Source organism: Nylanderia fulva, unplaced genomic scaffold, assembly GCF_048542155.1.
Source record: "Nylanderia fulva isolate GAGA-0341 unplaced genomic scaffold, ASM4854215v1 Scaffold14, whole genome shotgun sequence".
Classification (NCBI taxonomy): domain Eukaryota; kingdom Metazoa; phylum Arthropoda; class Insecta; order Hymenoptera; family Formicidae; genus Nylanderia; species Nylanderia fulva.
In genome coordinates, this window is record NW_028189622.1 from 5,403,144 (window position 1) to 5,427,969 (window position 24,826).

Below are 24,826 nucleotides of genomic sequence, written 5' to 3' on the forward strand. Positions count from 1 at the left end.
ACGATAGGACAACACGCGTAAAAGCGGCCATGCGCAGCTTTTTCTTTACACACAACAATTACCGCTGAATGTATAAAAGAGAAAAAAAAAAGAGGAAAGGAGGAGAGAGAGTCTCAGGATAAAAGCACGAAGGCACAGAATGGAGGAAAGAGAGAAGAACGCCTAGAATGCTTGTGCTTTATGAGTCGCGCGCGAATTTATGCAAATATATATATATATATATGTGTGAGCACTGGCGCATTTATTATATGATAGCCACGACTCTCTTTGGCGCAAAGTTGGTATTTACTCCGTTTTGAGCCGCGCCAGTTTTTAGGTCAACATCTTTTGTCGGTGCAACTATAACCACGGGAAACGCGAGACAACTCTTTTCTGCCCAATCGATCGTGTATTAATAACGGCGTGTATATTAATAACACCGTGAAATTTCTGACATGAAAATAATATGTCAATATACGTTTCTCGGTGAACTACTTGCGCGCTTCGCAAAGTTATTCCAAGTAAATGCAAGCAAAATCACTCATCATCTCCGTGGAATGTTGTATATATACAAGAAAGACGTGGCTCTTGACATATCTTATGTAATGCCGTTAACATACCACAAATGCTGATAACCAAAGTATTTTGTGTGTCTTGCGTCTTATCACTTAAACGCGTGTATGCGCGGGTGGTTTTTGCTCTCTCTCTCTGTCTCTCTCTTCTCTCTTACATGACATTAGACGATTAAACTCGCTCTCAGAAGTTATATTACCTAGTTTCGTGACGTCACATCATTAGACCTCTCTGCCTACAATCAACACAATTTCATGCGAGATACAATTTAATAGGAAAAGTTACGGGTTTGCCTGAAACACGGGATTACCGATCTCTCGCGTGACGCGATTTCTTCGTTCAGTAAAATCAAGCTTACTTCCTGCAATTATGTTTATCGTCTCTACAGCGAAGAAAAAGAGAAATAGAATTCTTGTTCCTTGATTCACTGCGCGATACGAACTCGTCTCTTTACTCGAGAAAATAAATATCCGGGCGCGCATGTCATTTCGCGCTCTTTTACGATTCGTTTAAACAAGCCTCCTCTTATACGCGTTACTATCGTAAAAGGATCTTCAAACGACGCGATGTTTCGTTATTGAAAATCGTCTCAATTAACGACAATCTCACGACGGCGCTAATAAAATTTTCATCGCGATAGCCTCGGTCCGGATTTCATCCGCTCTCAGCTCCACGGGAGAGGACTGATAATTTTAATATTGCATCTGCAATCGCGTGATCACGCTTGATCGACGACGCGATAGGAATCTTATTCGTTTCCGTGAGCATCATCGTAAAAAAAAAAAGAAAAGAAAGAAATGAGGGAACCGAAGCAAGCATCGAGAATGAGGGTCAATTTTAACTTAAGCTGAAATTTTTGAAATAACGTCATTTTCTCGTCGATAGCGAGACTTTTGCGCTATTTTATCATACATCTTTTATATGGATGTATCATTTTACAGCGGCAATAACTTGTACCTCGCGGGAATGCGCAGACGATATGAACTAAATGAGTATTCCGTATATCGCTGAGTATGTGTGTCATATAAATTCAACAGATAATAAAACTATAATATAATGTTGTGGTGCATTACTTCTGCAATGATTTTTCGAGTTTATGGATTTGAGTTTATGGACAGACGGATATCTTCGCTGAAGAAATATGACATTTGGAGATCGTATGTGTCACACATGACGTTTGCATTTTAATGCCTATAAATCTTCCTATCTTATGAAAATAATTTTTATTGTAAATTATAATTAAAAACCCATCTGATTCCTCTGTATTATTTTTTGTTTCATTTTAAAATAACATCCAAATATTAAAAGTGTACGTATATCTTCAAAATGTAACAATATTATTACGCGTATGCGTATTATTATTACACTGCAACATTTATATGCAATATGATAGATATTATATTTTAATAAGGAGAAATAAATTATTCTGTATAATACATAATAGTTGTGTATATTTTAAAAATAATTTACGTCTTGTATAAAATGGCTCCAATTATCTTACTTACAAATTATCGTTTGCAAAAGATAACGTAGAGAAAAGAAACACGTATAGGTGAAAATTATTACAAACTCCAGTAAGCTAAAAATATCAGCATTGAGATAAGAGTATCTGAAAACGGAAAATGCGCGCGCACACAGGCGCACTAACTTTTTTGTATCATCCAGATAAAACCGCGCGGCAAAGAAAGGAAATACGACCGCTCGTAGTAGATCGTCGAGCTTTTACACACATTTTCCATATCCTCGTATCCTGGCGATTTGCATTAGGACCGTTTAACGCCTAAGTAAAACTTGGCACATTTTCCTGCCCTGAGGGTAATCCACTTCGCTGAATTTACAGACGCGCGAAAAGGTTGGTAACCGACGAGTCGGAAAATACTGCATGTACATAGAACAGCGTAAATATTATACAATGACCCTCTCGACGTAATATACGTTACTAATTTATTATGCGAGCGTGTTGTTTGCGGAGAGTTTGCTTTCGAGAATCGACGACACTTATAAATCCATGCGCCCGCGTCGACTAATCGTTACCGATATTACCTCGTCGGACGGTAAACGATGTGTACTTACACGTACACACCCTTATATAGGTGTGGCTCGCCGAGATAGCGCTGCCGCGTCGATATTTCATGGGGTAGAACTGTATCCCGGCTATACATAATTCCGTTCTTAATCTGTGACCGTGTAAAAGAAGCGCAAATTTTATCTTTCTATATATTCTATGTATATATATATATATATATAAGTTGCTTGCGAGTGTAAAATATACGTTCTCCATCTCCAAAGGCTCAAGTCGAATTCGCAAGACTGACCCTTGACGAATATTGAGACAGTCATATAAAATGCATAGAGTAACACAAATGCAGATGCGTTAGACGAAAGGTATTTTTTGTTTTATAAGTTTTGTAGTGTAATGTATTGTCAGAAATGTAATTTCGTATATTCGTGTGGAAAACAACTTCATATGCATTCATGATATTGTAAAAAATTCAAAATACGCGTCATATACGAGTGAATCTTCTGACCTATGTTAATCTAAATTCCAACATCGTGACTGAAATAAAATTCTTTTGATGAAAATATATTTTCTAGATGACATAATGTGCGTGTGTGCATGTGACATTGTTTTATTAGTCGTAATCAAATATTCTCATAAAAAATGAAAAAAAACATTGACGCGCACATATTAAAACAAATAAAGAATATATATAAAGCACTTGGTCTTTTGATGAAAAGCGAACAAACGGTTTTACTATTCCTTTCAACTTTGTCATATAATATAAATAATGTATTGTATATTATAAAGATTATTACTTTTGAGTACCATACAAGTATGAAGCAGACTAAAAGTATTTTTAATATTAAAAGTATCACAAAGTGACTCGATTTTTTTTCCACACCCTTAATATTACCTTCGATTTATTAAACTAATATCGCAAAAGTCCGTGTAAGCATGATAACTATGGAAATTTTAAAGCACCCTTGTACGCTTAAGGTAAAGTGTAAAAAGATGATCATGCAGAAGAGAACATTTCTGACTCGCTCTCTAATCGTCGTACTTTAACATAACGGGCACGACTTAAGCGTGCGATTTGCGAACAAGTGGATTATATAATATCATATATTTGAATGAAGTCTTATAGTATTGATTTTCATAATTTGATGAGCTATTCGTTGAAAATTTTTTCTTTTTAATCATATTTTTTATTTGAAAAATATGTAACATATATATATCCCCCAAAGCATTATAAATAGAAATTTTAGCGAAAAAAATTATTCGTTTTAAGTTAGAAAAGTTATCACCCTTTCCCCTGCCTCACCATTTTAAGATAGATAAAATATTTAAAGATAGAAAAATCGTACATATTTTAGCACAATTTATTCAATAGCCTTCAATATCAAGAAGTTAAATATAAAATTCAGATAACAGGTCGTTCGTTATTTAAATTGCGCGTATCATTCTCGATCTTGTGAAAAATATGGGAATTTTCTCTCAAGTGAACAAGAATTCATTTCAGAATTTGTCGATGCAATAAAGAACGTCGTCTAGCCGACGTATTTGTCATGACTACCGCACGAAAAGATGTGAAACAGATCGCGACATTTACCGCGATGTTGACTCCCGCGAATTTACATGCTTAGTCCACCGAGCGAAAACCAATAATGATCGCGGTTAGCTACTTGAAGATAGGACCCTCCATTCAACCTCTCCCTCCTTAAGAAGGCAATAACGTCATTATGAGGAGGCGGATGGAAAGAGAGGAAATGGTCCGTAAATGTTCAGATACCTCCGCCGTTCGTGCTACTGTCGTTTCCCTCTCTTTTTCCTCGCGTCTTCCTTTCTCCTATTTCTCGGCGATAGCATCATGGAAGCTACCCTGTCGCGTTTCAATGGACCTCCCTCGCGCTCTTTCGTAGGATAATGATTGCTTCCCCTTGGATTCTCACCGCTTGTCGGCCGAGTGAACTGACGGTGTTCAGGAAATTGTTCGGAGAGGAAAAGAGGGAAAATAACATTTCGGCTCTTATCAACTTAAGGAGAGGACCTTTTCTACATCGTCCTGCGAAAAGGAAGCCTATTTCTTCAACAATGTATCGAGGTAATCCTCGATTTCGCCAAGTTTGTATACGGATTTCAAATCAAATGAAATGTTCAGAAAAGAACGATGATTTTCTCGAGAGGAATTGAGCATATATAGAGAAATATAACCGAGTCAAAAAAAAAGGGGAAGTGTTTTCTTCGGATTTACGTGCAATATGTAACTTGATAAAATTGACAAACATGTCTGAACGAAATTATTCCGCCAAGCCCTTTCACAGTTCAACACTTGAAACTTAAGTCTCGTCATTTTTCATTTTGAAATTCGCTCCCGACATGTCGCATAAATCGCAAGAAAGCTCTTTCGATGACGCCCTTTTTGCAGTGAAGCTTTCTTTATTTGATGCAACGATGAAATGCATCACGAGTGTCCTTTACCGTATATCGCGTTATACTAAACCGTCATTTGCATTTAAACGTCACATGATACGCACAATTTTTTCATAACAAATTCCGCAACCTCCTCTCTGTCCGCGTCCAAAAAATTATATGCCGAGTTAAAATACTTCAGTTATTTATTTATGTCAATGTCGCGTGTAAATGTTTTAATAAGAATCGATTCATTTGTATTCTAAAATTTTTATAACATCGCTTTCTAAATTATTAACAACATCGCTGTAAATAAATATAACGATGAAAAATATTAATAATGGCAATTGCGTTAAATGTCATTTAAAATGTTTTTTTTTTTTTAATTTTTTATTTTTATTATAGAAATATTCGTAATAGTTTAAATTAAGATGCGAGATTTTCGTGCGCGAGCAATATCATTTCGACATCGTAATTAAAATAAATCCTTTCATTGCGACACATATTATAGAAATCAACATTTCATAAACACTGATTAATAAATATTGATTCATATCAAAAAGAGATACTGACACGCGGTAAACTAACATCGAGCAATCTATAAATATAAGCGGATGTGCATCGCGTGTTCTGCACGTGCAAATAAATTCTGATGGAAACGAAATATGCGATTCGACGATCGAGAGGTAAGTGAAACGATACAAAAACAAATAATAATTAAATAATGAATTGATATTCATAAATCATTTAAGTTTACAGTATCGAAACCTCGATCGAAACACTCCGCGGGACATAATTAAAGATGATTCATTCTTAATTGACTTAATTGCATTGAATTTAATTGATGTATTTCACTAACCCTTTTTATAATAGTCCAATAATCAATTAAACGCTGCAAGAGCTAACAATGATATTATTGACTAATCAAGCAATATTCCGTACCGCATTCGTAATGAAAATTATGAAATCACGTCAAATACAAATTCTATGTTAACCGAACCGATATTGTCAACGTCTCTCTCAATGCAATGTATTTCGACAATCGCACATGGCACTTGGTTGATTGCACCTACAGAAAATATTCCATAATAATCTTGTTCATGCGGAATGTCAAACTATATGCGCTAGATATATTTACAATTGTGTAATGGATGTATCCGACACGTTTATACGCAAGTCAAATAACCTACTTTTGCGCCATGATAATTATGGAATACATATTAAATGGTATGCCTTCATGTTCGAAGGAGGGGGAGGAATCGCATTTAATTTCTTCGTATGCATTCCGCACACAAAGCAGTCAACATATTACTGTAATTTATTAACTGCCGACAGAGTCAAATTTTCAGTAAAACACTACACGCCAAATGAAAATGAATGAATTATATTCGCAAACAGTTCGCTGGAAATAGAATTTACGCATTCTCTCTCCCTTTCTATCTTCCTCCCGTGCACGCACGTATCACATTCTAAAATTCACTGAAAGCATTAACGAAAATGTACGCAAAGTTCTGTCAAATTCTATCATCATGTAGACGCGTTATCGGCAGATCTGTCGTTGGATTCGCCTCCGTTTCAGCGGCAGTGCGAACATTTTCTGTGAACGCCGCGGAGCATCCAAAAATTTCTTCGCGACAGCCACGAGGAGAGAAAAAAGATGTCGGATCGGGAGTTAAAATGCACCCGGAATGCTCGCACGCTCGGTGTACCTGACGCGGAGGATTCCGACACATGCGAGAATATTTTTATACACCGCCGCTGTATTACTGCTGTTGCTGCCGTCATCGTGGCGGGGATGCAGTGCAAATACGCAAAGGGGGGCTAAACTAATTTGTACCCTACCAACTCGCCACGTTCGAGCAACGATGTTCCATGAATACTGAATACCCCGACTACTAACGTCAAGCAGCAAGCGTGCATATGCATCGGCTTAAGTCGAGCAGGTGCACGAAAATGCGTGTAGAGGTGTCTACGTACGTGTGTGCGAATAGCTCTTTTTTTGTTTAATGCAGCAAAACCCGAGATAATTTAGATTTAATGGTAACGGAGGAAAACTGATTAAGAATCTTCTGGGAACATCAACTCCTCGAATTGTGACCTCGCGCGATTATGCTTCTATAATATTTCTCTTAATGTTCTTTATTTGAATTTAATAATAAAAATTTCAAAATTTGTTAAACTTTTTCAAAATTCGAATCTTAATATGACGAAAGTACTGCATCATAAATCTGTATTTTTTTATATAAATTTCTTAATGTGTTTTTATATTTTCGTATGATATGCGATACTTATGTGCAAAAATAATTTTGCTTAATGATGATAGCGTATACTTAAAATCACGCGTAATGAGAAAAAAATGCTACACAAAATATATGCACAGGCTATATCACGTGTTAAATTCACATTTCAAGTATAACAGAAAATGCTTTTTCATCCATAACTGTAACCCAAATAAAAATCTGCCAACATGGATTCTCGACTTTATCATCCACAACGTTATTTCTATAAATATGATATATTATAAATGTAGTACTTTCAACAAAATTCACAAAAGAAGCGTAAGCATTTTGTAAAACATCGTGTACGACATGGACATCGGAGAGATTCTGATACACCCCCGTATACAAACGCAATTCATGATGGATCGATTTGTATTCAAAGTGACGTCAATGCATTTCCATCGAAATCACGTAATCGACCTTCACGTCCGCAATGCTTTATCGTGCGATATCGAATCAGAAAAGTCACTTCACGATTTGCCACAGAACTATGTCTAAATAACGTATAACATCACCGAGTCCATTTTTACGCTGAAGATCTAAGAAGGGATCGGTTGATGTATCAAAGTGAATCGATTACATACAAACATATATTTTCTCTTTATCCGGGGAGTTATATTTTTTGTGCCTGCGTGTATAGGATTTATTCGCCTAAATGCGCACGTCGTCGATGCGCGAAGAAATCGATCGCCACCAATCGTTGTTGCGACGATCGGCGTTCGTCACTGCAAAACTGTTAACTCGACGACAGTTTGGTGACCTAGTCTGATTGACGTTCGTTTTTGAAATTCCGCGGCCCGTTTGATTCGCCGACTGCACGTGCATACAACATATACATGCATACAACATACAAATGATAACGTTCATTTTTTTTTTGCTTTACGTCAGTTAGTTCTGTGCATCACGTTGTAACGAGTCACGCGGTTGAATCAACTGCAATCGCTTCTTCAGTCGTCTTTCCATGCATAACTGCACAAGAGCGGAGCAACAAAGTTATTTTAGTCCCGCATTCCGTTCGTTGTTTATACGTTCTCTCTTTTTCTTTTTTTTATGCCATGAAAATGACTTTAATCTAGTGAAGTATTTCTTAATTTGGCTACGATAGCTATGTCGTGGTCTGATGTAATAATTTCAGCTGCAAATTGGTCAAAGAATCTCTAGATATAGAAAAATGGCGAACACTTTGTGACGAGAGCTGGAGAGAGCTGAGAATTTAACTCGTTATGATTTTACATCATGAATATCATTGTTGCCATTATCCGCTTAATACAGATTACTTTGCTCATATTATATGATCAAACGGAGAGGAGAATTTCAAGCTGTTAAGATAAATGACACAAAGACAAACGGAAAAAATCCAGATAGAGATAATGAATAATATCGCAAACTATGGTATGTATCTAATATGCATAATTATGTAAACAGTAAAATTATCATATTAAATCACATAAATTAAATTATAAAAACTTAAAAGTTCAATTTTTGTTATTATATAAAAATAATTCGTATTAACTACATATATATTAAAAAAGCTCTATAAATTTTTAAATTTAATCTAAAATAATTATACACGTACAATCATACATGAATTAATAATTCATGTAGCTTATTCAGTATTGATTAAATTTTCGATTATGTCGGAAAAAAAGAAAATAATTACTCTAGAAGGAAAAATCTGCTTTCACCTTATTATATATGTAAATAATACACCGGAGGTATCACACAAGCAATTCTTGTCGGCTAAAAACCACCGGTCAATGAATAAGTGATAAGGCAAACAACGCAACGTCATATAAATGCAGATTTCGTAGAATATATCCGCATAACAGATTGTTAAGTGAAAATTTACAGCTCCCAGGTCATCGTTTTCACCTGCCATTTATTCTGCAAAGTCTGGAGCAATTTCCAGTCGAACGAACCGTCCATGCCGCGACTTAAGCCGATTTTGCTGCATGCGAACTCGATGGCAGGTCGACTAATCCATTCCCGCGGCGCGAAATCACGAGAAGCGAGAGCGAAATCGAAAGCAATTTCATTTTCCAAAGACACGTACACGAGTTCGTCCTTAAAGCCAGGTCCCTGCAGCTCGCGACGTGAACAAAATTTGAGTGCGAAAGCATGTCCTATTCGCGAGAGAACCAAATAAGAATAGGGACTTTGTCGGAATCCTTGATTCTCTCTTTTTAAGTTGAAAAACTTTGACCTCATTCGCACCGCGTGATCTCATGTCTGAAGCATTAAGTTTCATAATACGATCTAAATAAGAGTACAGTCAACATTTATAAAGTTTATAATTATTTTGATTTTCTCGGAATTCATTATTTTCCCTCCGTCATTCAATAAGATAAGGCAAAACTAATAATGAGAGTAAGATGTTGAAATATAACACAGATTGGAAAACTTCTCACTAAGAAATAAGATGAAAGAGAGCATCAGTGAGACCAAAATGTCTCATACAGAGGCACACAGAAAATTGGATGGGATTAACTCAATTACCGTCTGCTGTAAGATAATAATGAGAAGATAATGTGCAGGAGCAGTTATTATTGAAGCGTTCCAAAATGCCGGTGTCGAAGTTCGTCGGAAGTGTCGAGTTGAAGACAGTTTCGAGTTTGAGTTCCGCGACGGCAAAGCGACCCTTTACTATCTTTTCTGCACATGAAATAGGGAGAATTTCTCTGCTTTGAGACAAGAGAACAGTGCAACTAATTTTACAGTACTGATTCTGTGCGAACTGCCATCAAGCATTATAGCGACGTCGTATTAATGGCACATATTAACCGTTATAGAGGTGAATATATTAGAAACTATGGTCTTGTGCGAGAGAGAGAGAGAGAGAGAAACTAATATATTTTGCAAATTGCTTCCGAAATTTGCTTAACGGATAAGTAAGCGGATAAGTAAAGATATCGCCAATATAACGTAATTGTGTTTGTGTTTGCCTTTTGCAAAATAAATGTAATAATTTTAATGGATGAGATACATCGAATCTATATTCAAACTAATTATGATAACGTTACGAAGGTATTTCAACCTAGATAGAAAATGATGCAAGGCTTCTTTCTCCCTCCCTTTCTTTTGAAATATATATAATTTAAAATTATTAAAGCCGACGCATAGATAGCTTTTATGCGGCATTCATCCAAATAACAATTGTCACATCAAAGAACGAAGGCATCAAATAAATATAATTAATTCGCAGCGATATATTGTAGCATTCAATGAAAATACTGAACGTGAAGTATCATAAATGTCAGCTGTATCACTCTCGAAACAAGTGCATCCATTTTCGCGCGTCAGCTCCATCATTGAAGCGTAAACGTTGCGAAACGAATTATCTCCTCCCTCCCCCACATCTATTCCTCTCTCCATCCTTTCCTCTCCGCGAAACAAAAGCTCCATCACTTGATGCAAAAAAAAAAAAAAAACGCGTTTGTACGCGACGCAGCAATGGCTCGAAATTTTGGAAATCGAGATGAGCCATGAAAATTTCCAAGTCAAATCCCTATCACCTCCCCCTTTCCCCCCCCCCTTCCCTCTCCCCCCGTTAAACAGCCACACTTGTTCCCATGCTGGTCGATAAATCTAGGCACGTCGTCGTATTTCGGCTCGAAATGCGAGCCGAACGTGCGCGACGCGAAATCGCAAAGCGCATCGCGCGCGAAAGGGGTGTGTATGGTATATCCCATCCGCGTGTTGTTAATGCAGGCCAAATATTGACGATTTCGTATTTCGAGTCGCCCGTCAGTTTAAAGGATCGCCGACCGAATCGTCCTACGGTCGAGCGAAAATTTTGTATGATTGTTGCGCGCGACCGAATTGGCACGTCGCCATCGGAAAACGACACCCCAATGTGCGCTCGAGCCTGTTAATAAAATTCGAAACGCATCACGGTATTCCCTTTCGAGTCTCTCCCTCTTTCTCTTTTATTTTTAACGATTATCACAATTGTTCCGAAATACCGTGACAATAGAAACATATACTAGACACAAAATTTATGATCGTCAATATAGAATTGTATGCAGCTATCATGTATACAGATATTTTCCGATGGAAAATAAAAATGATATTAATCGACTGAGAAATAAACTATAATTGTAAAATTGCGGCATTATAATTTTGGTTTGTTGTTAATTACTATATATACTGTTGTATATTATTACATCATATATATTATTACATTATATATTATTGTTACATCATATATTATTACCTATGTTGATGTATTGATGTATATAAATGTTAACACAAATATGCGATGTAGTCTAATTAATTAATATAAATTACTTGATCAAATTTTAGAGTAAGAAACTCGATATTTGAATTTTTAAATTCCTTTGAACAATAGTTAAATAGTTCTTAGCGCATGAACAAAGTTATTGGAGCAAAAAGTTCAATCTTTGAGACTCGAGAATATTTTTCGCAAAAGTATTTTGCAAATCTCAGTGGCCCTTAATTAGTTCCTCTTTCAGTCTCTGAAATCGTCGTTTGACTAAAGTTTGGAAAATCCGAGTTATAACAAGTTCAAAAATCGCTCAATTAGATTCGCGAGTGGTGCGGGATCGTTCACTTTTAGATCCGCCAACACGATTCTATTCGAAGCGTTAAAAACTTTTCAAAAGAGCCAAAGGACATCGAACAGCGAAAAAAGGGTGAGTAAAGAGAAGAGTTATATGCGGATTCACAGTGAAACTGAGTAACGATCGCGCCTAAAAGAAACGCGCATCTGCGACTCGATTATTCAATGAATCGGAAAATGAAAGCGAATATCCTCTTTCGAAGTAATTATAATTAATTATTCGATAATACGCAAAGCGGCTCAAAGCATCGTTAAAAATTGTCCAATCGAAGTTCTCACGTATATAACTGCAAGAACTAAGAGCTTTCGAGTAATCCGCGTAAAAAGTTTAAAATATCGTAGCGAGAGCTTCTCTAAAAAGTATATCAGATATTTCACTGTATTTATCTTTTAAACGCGGACAAATAAAAGAATTGTACGACGTTTCTAAAGTAAAATATGTATAGTTTTTATTTTTTTTAATTTTCTATAAGATAATGACGAGTATCGATGCGAATATCAATCCGATCAAACGTATGACATATCAATTTTAAGACCAAAAAGGAGAAATACCATGGTATAATAATATACTTTAATGTATTTCGAAATTACCGTGGCAAAGTTCGCATTAAGGTTCTTTACGTGACTTATCTATTTCACCCATGTGAACACAAAGAAAAGCTAATTTATCACTATTTATGGAAAGCAAAGAAAATTGTAATGAAAAAGAAACATAAAAAATTTTTGTAGCGGATTACAGTCGTAATTAATTTAATCGTGAGCTTTATCTCGTAATTGAAATATTTTTGTGAGCGACAGGAGAGTGTATATATTCATATTTTCATAGTTTTATAATTACTATTATATATAATTAAATATTTACAAAGATAATAAAATTCTCTTCTAAATGGCCCGCGCACGTGTCGCAAAAATGCACGTACGCGAATACTGACAATGAGCTAGTATTCTTTTTTGGGGCAGAAACAGATTCAATACTTGGCACGTACAAGGCGCAGGCGGAAAATTCCTAAGTGAAAAGTAATGTATTCACGCAAACATGACTTTGCCTAAAACTAACTTTTCCATTTGGAGGGTCCCACTAGCAGAGTTTCAGAAACTACGACGGTGCAATCTTTTTCTCCGTGACCACGCGACCGCCGTAACATTTTTTTAATTCGAGCAAGCGGAGAAAAATTGCACGAGTAAAAACGACTTTGTCGATTTAAAATACTTTAGGATACCCCCTCCCGATCAATCTTAGTATATTTTTACCACATATATATATTTATGTATAAATATATGTATATAGAATATATGCATATATATACATATATATATATATAGAATATATATACAAAATAGATATATATATAAGTACAAGAGTAACTCAAGTAACACTTGTACCCAGAATATTATTCATACAACTGCTGCCGTTTGTTTCATATAAATTATAAGCGTGGTTAGCACATCGCGAAATATTAACACCGCGGAATTTCAAAGTTTGGAGAATTTGCTTTGGATTTGATATTACCACGCAAACATTAATCTTAGTATAGATAATATAGATAATACAGTGTAAAGATCATTAAATAAATATTGCATTTTCTAATTCAGTGTAATTATTGATTTTATCATTATATTACTCCAGATAATCAATGGCCTCTATCTTACTTGACCTTGCTGTATATATTGGAAAAGATAAAATAGATATTGCGCGCGAAATAAAATTTTAGATATACGGATTCAAGTAATATCTGTATCACCGATTTTAATACATATCCACTGTCTTTTGTGACTTTTTAATTTTATATAAAATAATTTATATATCGATTTTCTCAATAACGCGTGCGCGCATCTCTTAGACGCGCTCGTCTATTATTATCTCGCTTTTATACTATCGATTATTAAATGCAAAACAGCATATGCTAATGAGTGAAGTTGATCAATGCTGCTAAATTGTTTGTTTACGCGGATAAAAGCAAAGACAAACCAATTTTATATAACTGTCATTCGTCAGTCATGATTAGTCCCTCTATAATGCTAAGCAGTCCAATTATCTCCGCTAATGACATATAATTCTACAGAGTATAAACCGAAAGGGAGACAGTAAAACAACGTTCTCTCCATATAATCGTATCAACGTGCACACTATACAGAAATATTTTATACAAAGATTTATTGTCGATTTTACGCTTATTAAATGCGGACAGCGTTGCATTTTACTCTGGCGACAAAACAATCGCCGTATTATTTCTATACACTTAGCGTGAGTATAGCACAGAGAAATATCCTCGTTATCCCGGGAATTATAATAAAACTAGCTTTATTATCGTTAAAAAAATAAATATCCCTTGAATCTCGCAAAAATGTGAATATTTAAAATGTATTTTAAATTTAATAGAAATGTGTAATGAGATTAAGAATTATGGGTGTCGTCTTTTAAAGAAAGTTTCATAATGATAATTTAATTTTAAAATAATAAATAGAACAATCTCTCTCTACATTACTGGCACAACTGTTATTACTGCAATATAAATTTGCTAAGGCAGGGAAGTGCGTAAAGGAATGATATCGCATCCTTATTAGCATTTCTATCGGCATTGTAGTCGCATCTTTCAAAAGAACTTGAAACCCACCGAAACATACGTAAGTGATTACATTTGATTTTCATGATAAGGTCCGTTCGCTTTCGTATGAAAATTTCAATTTAAATCAAAATGCTGACATAAGTACTCACTCGTGCACACGCCCTCGTCCACTTCTCGACTGCGATGCAATAGATTCGTGATTACACATTGCAGACCCACGGCGCAGCTACCCGAAAAACCGAAGAGACCACCGCAAGGTTCGCCTTCGACACGCGCGCATACTTTGCAACACCTGTAAACACGTAAAACTTGCAATCAATATACATGCATATATATGTATATATATATATATATATATTTTTTTTTATAGGGAAAAATATAGCCACACGCAGAACACGATCGATACGCAAATCAAGTTACGTGAGATAACTAAAGCTAATAAAATAACTCGAGCGGAAAGTTATAATTAGCTGCGTATCACACGCTGCATTTTGCGTCGTGGTAAGATTATACATATCTTTGCGATATTCAATATTAACGCATCTTCAATGTTCGCAATACATTAGAGTATTATTTCTAGAAAAAATTTTAACTTAATTCTGATATCTATAAAATTCGTATTTTGCATGTATTAATAACAGAAACGAGGAAAGTTGATCTCTGCGCGAAATAAACGAATAGTGTATTATTAGCTCTTTCTTTCTCGTAGCTGTTGTTCGTCGGCGAAATATATCAGAGATATATTCAGCTCTCGTATGCCCGGCCTCTCAATCTGTTTCGCCTCTTTTTTTATCGGTGAAAAACGAACAACGCGGAAAATTGTTGCCGACGTTATAAAACGATAAGATAGACGAAACGAACAAACGGCGACTATACATATGCATCGCGGCCAACCAGATTGCTTCGATTCGAATGCGGCCATTTGTTTCCTTGTAAGAAATCCTGCGGGCGACAAGAAAGTACAAACGCTTTAAAGATATAAAGCGCTTCTTATAACGGGGTTATATCTTTCTTACGCTCGCAAAACGAAAATGTACGATTTTGTTGGCATCCCTTTTCACACAACAGTCGAATGTTGAAGGACAGACCGTGAATTCATTAGCTTCGAGAGAATATAAAGCCGCATTATTAAATTTGTCCGCAAACAAAAATTTCGTGCAATAATTTAATGGAAAAACCCAGAATATATTCGTAAATGTATGAAAATAAAAGAAGTTTTATATTATAAATATCTGCGAGAAACATTTTTACGTTGAGAAAAATTTTCAAAATAACTCTTATAATATCTCTTATAAAATATTAGCTGTCTCAGATTTAGGCGCTTCAAATTTTTCCTAGGAATAAACTGCAACTGCAGAAAATTATTAACCATATATACCTTCAATTAATATATTAATTAAATACTTAATTGAATATATATCAACTGAATAATTAATAAATATATATATTTTTTAATATTTAAATAATTATATAAAATATACATTAATTGAAAAACTTGTATGAAAAATTTGTACTTTGTCACGCTTGTGCACGATAGAATTTTCAATCCGTTTCAATGTGTAAATCCTAGCAATGACATTTGCATTTTTATCTCGAAGAAACTCGGCTTGAATCGGGATGTAAGAAATTGAGAAGCTTCTACATATTATGCGAATGCATATCACTTTGGCGCACAGCATGCTCAACAGCGCGGAGCATAGTCTTACGAAGTTGCGGTAGAAAAAAAGTATGAGAGGAATTTCAAGGCGCAGCCTGCGGTGCATCGCGCGGAAAATAATCTCGCGGAAAATTGTCAACTGCAACCAGGAATTTTATTACGTTGTCTCGGTAGCGGGGACAAAGAAGCCTTCCATGTTCGTTGTCGCTTTTGCGCGAAACAATCTACTCCTCTTAATATACCTTTCCGTTCTACATTCTTGTATGACAAAAATGTAGTTCGTGGGGAAAAGTGACATGACCGGATCAAAAGACTAAGAGATAATAATACATGGCGATAAAATACAAATATACGTTATCGATGTAAGTAAATTATAGTTTATAAAATATATTTTATTTATAAAAACGCAATATGCAAATCTATCATATATATATATATTCCTTATGCCGATTAATGTATTGAAATAAACTTGAAAAATAAAGTGCGCGTATTGCAGCTAATGCATTTATCTCTGAGTCGGGCAAAAAAAAATATTTGTTTTCACTGGCGATTCCTAATTTGCAACAGCCGTGACCAATAATGGTGTTGCATGCTAAATATTTTCCGATAAATCCCAATATGCCGTTGAACGTACGACTTCTGTATTCTTTCGTATATTGTCATTATTTCATGCAAGAACGTGCAACCGTATGTTACCGGGTTTCACCAAGTACGAATTTTAAATACAATCGCGGTTTACTGTAAAAAAATAAAAAGACACCGTTGCCTCCACACAATAATCGAGAAAACAATGTTTTTCAAATATCAGAAAATATACTCGATTGAACTTTCCTTTGCGGGGACTTTAAAAATTTAATTTCTTTAAGACTAAAAAGATATAAAGTAAATATTTTTACTTCTCAATTAAATTTTAAATATAATCCCGATATCTGACAAAAAGAAATATAGAAGTTGTTACTCAAAATGCAGAAAAAAATATTTTATTAATATTTTATCGCTTTGTAATAGCAATGACAACTATTCGAAGTAGATATTACAAAATGCAGCAAGAAGATTGCATTATTCGATTTACAATCGAGAACGCAACCGGTTCTTCTCTAAGATTGGAAAGGTGAGAAATAAAAACACATTTCTACAGCAATTCACCGTAGTCGTAATGAAGCGGTCTTTTCCATCGTGATGATAAGATTCTGTTGAATGAGATTCGCGAGCTCCGATCATGCATTGAACCGGTCGAAGCTGCAACGGAGGCAACGAATGATGAGATTCAGATTCCAGACGGTCTGGAAAACCGGTGTTTAACGTTAGATTGAGAGTTTACGGGCGGAAACGGGAAAGATTTCACAGATTAAAATACGATAGATTTACGTTAGATTTAATTAAGCGCAGATAGCTGTCACGTTGCGTCCACAAAATTGCACAAGATATGTCTTTCTCTCTTTTATATCGACATCACATGTACATAAACTTATAAACGGAATGACGTATATAATAAAAAAAAGAAATAACAAGACGTTGTTCTTAACGACGGTAGCAATTCACCGGCGTATCGTTGACGGTATTTATTGCCTGTTACCGCGATGGCACGTCTCGTCGGGATACTGGAAAAATTTGCATAAAGCAATAATTCTTGCCGTACGTGTAGGAAAGAACTCGATACAACTTTTTCTCTTCTCAAACTACCGCGTCATCATTGAAACTACCCGACTTATCCTTCGTATCGTATCGTAGTCTCGTTTCGATAGTCGATCGCCACTGCCTCTCCTCCTCGAAAATCGCCGGGACTCTCACTCTCTCTCTTTCTCTCTTTCGTATAAAAACTTTCCTTCCGGAAATTCCGCGCAATAAACGTTAGCTACACCTATTGAATTCGCAAAGGGCCCTCGGGAAAGATGCTATAACTGTCCAAAGCCACTCCAAAGAATTCTTTCTCTATTTCCGCAAACCGGCGCGTCGCTTCCCTTTGAAATTCAATTCCAACATTTTCGAATCAGCATATCGTACGTATCGACGCGCGCGCGTGACTGTATTATCATGTGTATAGTGAAATACCGTGGAAATACGCGAAGCGAAATAACAGAGAAAAGGAGAAAGAGACAGAGAGAAAGAGAGAAAATTTGAGAAACGGAACGCTTGGTAGATAAGCTTTAGGATTGCGCATAAAGATTTCTCGAGGTCTCGTATGAATTTCGTAAAGAATCCGCCTTTGCGATCGCGCAAGAGTATAAACCGTCCGTTCTAAAAAACCAATAAGGAAACAGTTATCGATAATATAAGTATATCTATACCGGTGTCTCTTCTCCCCAGCAAAACGCGCGTTTCGCGTTCCCTTATTCAAAGATTTAATCTAACGCATAATTCACAGTTCGATCTCAATTCACGGTTCTCAATCGCCGACGTGATTCTTATTCGATTCCCGCACGGGCATCAATCATTGTCTCGCACTTGAAAAGCAATTACGTTGAAATTGTTCATCTTACGAGTAACTTTCTCGATCGTAAAGAAGAATCGGAAGAAAAGAAGAAAAGGAGGATCTCGATCTCACCGCACATTTCTAACGTTTCGAGCGGCTGCGAGAAGAGCCACGGTTTAAAGAGCCGTCTTATTCACCCAACTCGTGAATATATATAGACAAGATGAAAAGCTTTCTAATTGCGTATTGTGTAATATATACCTGGCCGAACCTGGCTGAAATCGTTGAGTCATCGAAATTTATAAGTACATAAGTACCTAACAGAGATATCTACAATCAAGACTGACCTACATGGATATCTCTGTATAAAGATATTATCACTTTTATGATAGCTTTAGTATACATAAGTTAAAAATTTGAAAAAACTCTTGTTATCCAGATGTGGAGATAAATTTTGTATTATATACACGATACGTATTTTTCGTACAGTTTAAGAACAGAAATTTAATTCTCAAATTTCTATATAACATCTGACGCAACAAATGCGGTTGCAAATTTGTGTATCATTACTTTAGTAGCAAACGCTCGGTATTATTTTTTTCTCTCTTTCCCCTATATAAATACTCATTGCGCATGGACGCGCGCATCAATCCAATTTTGCAATCCATTGTTCATTGCAAATTCACAAATGAAATCGCCATCGATCCGCGCTTCATCGATACGCCCTCGCGCGAAGCGGAATTTATCTCTTGATACTTTTCTCGCAAATATTTATTAAAGAGGATGTGCCTGAACATTCTCCCTTACTCTTATATGTTAAAATGATCACGATAATAATTGTGAGACTGCGGTTTCCAACAAGCTTTATCGCATAATACTATCACGCGATACGTCGTATACTTTACGCCTGTATATAAACGCGACTGTTTCATAATAATAATTAACAAGATACTATAATGTTATATATGCATTTCTTTGCTAGGTAGATAATTCATAAAATGAATACAAGATAAAATGCTACGATACATTGCGATAAAACTTAACGTGCAACGATAACTATATAGCTTTACGACGTTGGTGCAAATTATTTCCTCGAATTGCAGAATTTTTAAAAAATCTTTCTCTCTCGCGTCTAGTTACTTATTAACCTCGTTATATATTATTCTTAACGCGCGGAGCGTTTACAAGCGCGGATGACCTGTTTTGCATCAGGTTATTTGTACGGGCCATAAAACACGACGCGTATCTGAAACTCAGGTGCACATCCCTCGTTCGAATTTTACGGTATATGAACAACGTATGTATATGCATGTACAAAATGTCGTAACAATCGCCTGTATACGCCTGTATGCGTGGACGAGCGAAAATAGACCCAAGGGCAATAGATCTCGCAACATGTCGACCGTATAGATACCGAACACACCGATGATAAACGCTATCATGTATAACAGATTGAGGCCTATATGCTGTCTCTTCGTGCGTATTCGGTTCTTTTTTCGACGATTTATCTCGCGGTCCCTCACCCTCATCCCTCTCTATCTCTCTTAGCGCGATTTTTCCACAAATGATTCGCTAACGCGAAAACGTAATTCGCGATGCACAAAGGTGGATGAACAACAAAGGACGGCACTTTTTTTGCCGCTCGCGAAGAGAAAAAAAAATTGCAGGTAGCGGGGCCTTATTGTAGTCGTGTGTTTTAATTGCTCGCTGTACTCGGAACTAATTACAACGCATAGCTAGAACACAACCGCTACAACCGGGGAACACAAAGAGAGAGAGAGAGAGAGAAAGAAAGAGTTCGGAGCTTTAGAGAGGCGAATTGAAAATTACACTTTCGCGCAGTACAAGGGATATAGGGTATCCTTGCGGTGAAGAAGATGTAGCGGCAATTATTATGCAAATATCGTACATGTATAAGGTCGCATAAGAAAATTCTATACATGTGTGTTCCTATTTCTTTTTCCTCTTCGAGAGAAAAAAAAAAAAGAAAATTCCCAAAGTTTATTAAAACATCTTCCGCGACGATAAATTTTCCGCGCTTCTTCGCATATTGCGAATAGTCGGAACGTCCTGTAGAAAATCGTCGGGTCGAGGATATTAAGGCCATGTTTTCGCGCGTCCGTGACATTCCGCCTAGAGTAAAGATTTTTCCGCGGACGCGTAAAAGGACTGAAGGAATAGGGAAGCGCGTACAAATGGCCACATTCCGCATGGAAGCTCGTATCGAGCCGCTACGCTTTGAGCTCCCGCCGCACCGAGAGTAAACGCAGGTGCTTATATGTACCTGCAGGGGTCCCAGGCGAGACCTCCGGGGCAATCCTCGTCGGTGAGAACGTCGCACTCCAGCGGCGAGCACACACACGAGAGAGCTCTCGCAACCGCGAGCGACAGTACAACAATGCCGCCCAAGAGGAGCAACGGAGCCCTCATTTTGCCCTCGTCCCTTTCGACGGCCGTCCCGTCGGCGGTTTTCCTCTGTGTTGTCTCTCCTCTCCCTTTTCTTTACTTTCTATCTTACTATATATATCTCCTCGGCCGCACAATTACGAGCCAAACGAGGCGAGGATGTCCATCGCGCTCAAGTTCACACCCCCGAGACGTCTTCACGTTACGGAACTCGTTCGATTTCCGATTTGTCACACGTGCGCGATAAGGTATTCCACCGGAAGTGGCAGGGATGCACGAGGGGACGCACGTGATCGGCCCACAATCGCGTTGAACAAATGTCCCGGGGAAACGTAAAGAAAGATATGCGTTGCCGATCTACATTTTAACGTTTGTAGTTCGCTGGAATATTGCGCACGTTCATTTTGCGGGCGGAATAATCGTCCGGATGAAAAGGATAATAACAATCGCGCTGGCGGAAGTGAATCTCACCAAAAATATCCGGCGCTAATAATGTAAGTTCAGGAATTCAAGGGAGATTAAACTGTGCAAACAAAAGACAGAAATAATGAAACAGAAACGTGATGATGTGTCCGCAATTTTACAGCAAATTGCTTAATAGCTTAATCGTGTCAGACCATGAAAATTAATACCAATTTTCGTATTTTTGTATATATATATATATATATATATATATATACACATATATGTGGATATAAAAAGTTAGCAAACAATCAAATTAGACGCGCTTTAAAGAGGCAAAGCGAACAAAAAAAAATAGCTCTCTGTATCAAAGATAAATCAAATACTTCTTCAAGACATTTCTCAATTTTTATATTCCAACATTGCAAAATCATATACGATGCCAAATGATGCTTGTAAACAAACAGTTCAAAAAATTCTGTTAAATTTAACAGATATCACATGTCCCCCAAACGGTCCACAGAAATTTTTGTATTAATTTAACATAAGATTGCATATGTTAAATGGAGACACAAATATTGTGTTAATATTTTAACACAAAATAAATGCAACTTCAAATATTTAAAATAAATTTTGTGTAAAATTAACATAGTTTTAATCTAAAAATAAGCTAAAAATATGTTAATTTTAGATTTTATCATCCCTACTTATATTATAAAATAGAAAATCAACATTTTTTTCTGTAAATTTGAACAGATAAATCTTGTCACTAATACAGCAGAACATATTTATTGTGTAAAATTAAAAATAGGTGCATATTGTGTTATTTTTACATTGTTTCCAGTTGTTTTAATAATTTAACATTTAAGTTCAATTAACAGAACAGTAATATATTAAATTAACACATGATTGTGTTAAATATTTAACACAAAAATTTTAACGGGGACCGTTTTAAACAAGAAAACACAAATTTCCCTACTGTGCATGAAAATATATCTATATATAATAAAGAAAATTATTTTTAGATAGATGTAAAATTTAGTAAAATTTAATAGAAAAAACATATATATGTATATCATATACAAGAGCACACACATCCATTTTTTCAAAATATGAAAGTTTCTTTGATGAGAGGTGCATAAACAACCCGATTAACTTCTAAGAATAATTCGTCAAAAAACTATAAGCTATAATAGCGCACTGTAATATACATGTATCAACCATGAATAATTTATCCCAAAGAACAACGTTATGAAGTGGGACACATCAAAAGTTGTCGAGCACCAGCTAAATTTGCGGCGTGTCCAAATTACACGGATACATGCATCCTGGCACGAAGATGCCCCGAACATCCGCATTGCCGTGTAAAACGCGATGCAGGCGCATACCGTAGATAGGTATTGCACGAAAATATGTCTTGGACCACGTAAATGCAAAAGGAGAACACACGCCTATCGTATCGCACTATAATATCACGCGCGTTTTATTTTTGTTTTATTTTTTTTTACTAATATATATCGATGGAGAATGAAAATCGCGAGAATTATGCGACTGTAAACGCGAATACGAAATATTCAATATGAGAACACGTAATATTCAAAGTTCCTCGCCACATATTCTGTTTCGCATCTGCGAGAGAAGCCATGAGATTTCCTTTTCCGGTTAGAGATTTCTGAAAGTGAATTTTAATAGCAACAAGTGCGAAGGATATGTACGAATTGAAACTTCGTGAAGATACATATGCATCCGAAGAAAATTCATATTCGGTTAAATAGACTCGAATTCCCTTGCTCCCTCTTTGAGAATTATGTCGAAGTGACATTCATCTATTCATTCATTCATTCATGCTTCTAAGAGGTTCGCATTAATAAATCTGTGACGAGCAAGTTATTACACTTTTCAGGGGATAACATATCACCTGTATTATGAAACTGCGTTATAGATCTAAAAATTGTACAGCCAGCATATCGAACCAGTTGCGACTAGACGATGCGAACTCGCGTTCGAATATTCGCGTAAAAATATTTGACGAACTTATAAACAATCGAAATAATTCAGAGGGGAGGTGGCGCGTGTAAAATTATTCGAGCAGTGTCAAAGGAAAGGAAAACGGACGAAAATTGCCGGCATCGGGGAACGGAAAGATTCGATCATTCGGTGAAGCGGAAATTTTTCGCCTCGACGAACAATGCCGGCTTCGCATAGTAGTAGAATCGGAATCGCGACCGCGTCTTCTCCCACGTCACGTACGTCGTACACACGACATCGTGCACACGATAGACGACAGGGTCGCCCGAATGAAGCACTCGGTAACGAAGCTATACGAACACACGATACGTTCCGCGTTCGAGATGAACGTGCACTGGCCGCCGCGACGATCAGCATCTCCGAAGCGGCGCCGCGACGCGGCCTGCGTCGGCGCTCTGACGCCGCAGGTAAGCTTTTCCTCGACTGCGCTCGTTCAGTTTATGATTTTTAATTGGCGGCGTTGTAAAGAGTTAATTAACGCAACACTGCGCGGCTGTGTCGCGGATTTACCCGTCCGTTATATTGTACCATCGGTAATATTGTTACATTATACCGAAACGTTATAACAATAGCGCAACTATTAACAATCGTAAAACCAACAATTATAGTCTACATTAATATTAACTAGATTTTTTTAATCTTTCCCAAATATACCCATTTTCTATAATTCCATCGAAATATTTAAATAATTACATGCATCAATGATTTAAATAAATATATACTATACACACACATAGAGAGAATTATTTCTCTTAAAATTTACCACAATTTATCGTAATAAAAAAATACATAATTTATCACAATAAAAAAAGAATTAATATCTACCACGATAATATATAAAATATATTCGATTAATTTAATATGTACTACATAAAATGTAAAATTTACTATATTATATACATACATTAATATTTTTATTGTGGTAATATTTAATCAGAGAAACTTATAAAATTCTTTCAACACTGCCATATTGTCTCACGATTACCATGTTATAAATTTTTAAATTCTATTAAGAGAAAACTTTCACCTTGTAATATTGTTTTTACAAGTAGAAATTATAATCTGATTATATAATATATATGTATACATATAATAGTTCGTATTAGACTATAATTATTAGTTTTATGATTATAAATATATTAAACAGTATCTATTATTAATATTGTTATTAATATCTATAATTATAATTAATTAATATTTTTATATTAATTATATTATAACGATTAGATATTAATAACAATATTTTGTCAATAAATAATGAAGCAAATAATTCGACTCACATTTCGACTATCCTTCTCTGGTCTCGTTCCCGGATTCCTCGCTGGCATCAGTTTTCCAGTAAGAAACTAATCTCGGGAACTGTCCTCGTAGAAACACTTTGCACTCGCGTTACTGTTTTCGTTCGCGACGCGCGGCGACGCCCGGGTTTTAGTTATAATTTTCGATGCGTTTCATTAAAACGCGAGAATCGCGAGAGCTTATTCGCGCGCGAAAACCGATGCTCTGTTTATTGGCGTCGCCGCTTTTCAAGT

The 24,826-nt window shown here is 36.1% G+C and overlaps 1 protein-coding gene across 5 annotated transcripts in view; it reads right to left on the reverse strand.

Moving 5' to 3' along the window:
* The window catches only part of cmpy (crimpy), a 261,260-nt gene extending 237,644 nt beyond the window's left edge, over positions 1–23,616 (reverse strand). Inside the window, exons 1-3 of one of the 5 annotated variants that reach the window (XM_085480231.1) lie at positions 23,185–23,616; positions 20,743–21,221; positions 14,538–14,680 (exon numbers count right to left, since the gene is read on the reverse strand). In XM_085480231.1, coding sequence (XP_085336357.1) covers positions 14,538–14,680; positions 20,743–20,888 — 289 coding nt within the window. In that variant the 5' untranslated portion in view covers positions 20,889–21,221; positions 23,185–23,616. Of the gene's footprint in view, positions 1–14,537; positions 14,681–20,742; positions 21,525–23,184 lie in introns of those variants that run through there. The other 4 variants (XM_029300885.2, XM_029300884.2, XM_029300883.2 and 1 more) reach the window with 4 other exon arrangements.
* Positions 23,617–24,826: the final 1,210 nt, after the last annotated feature.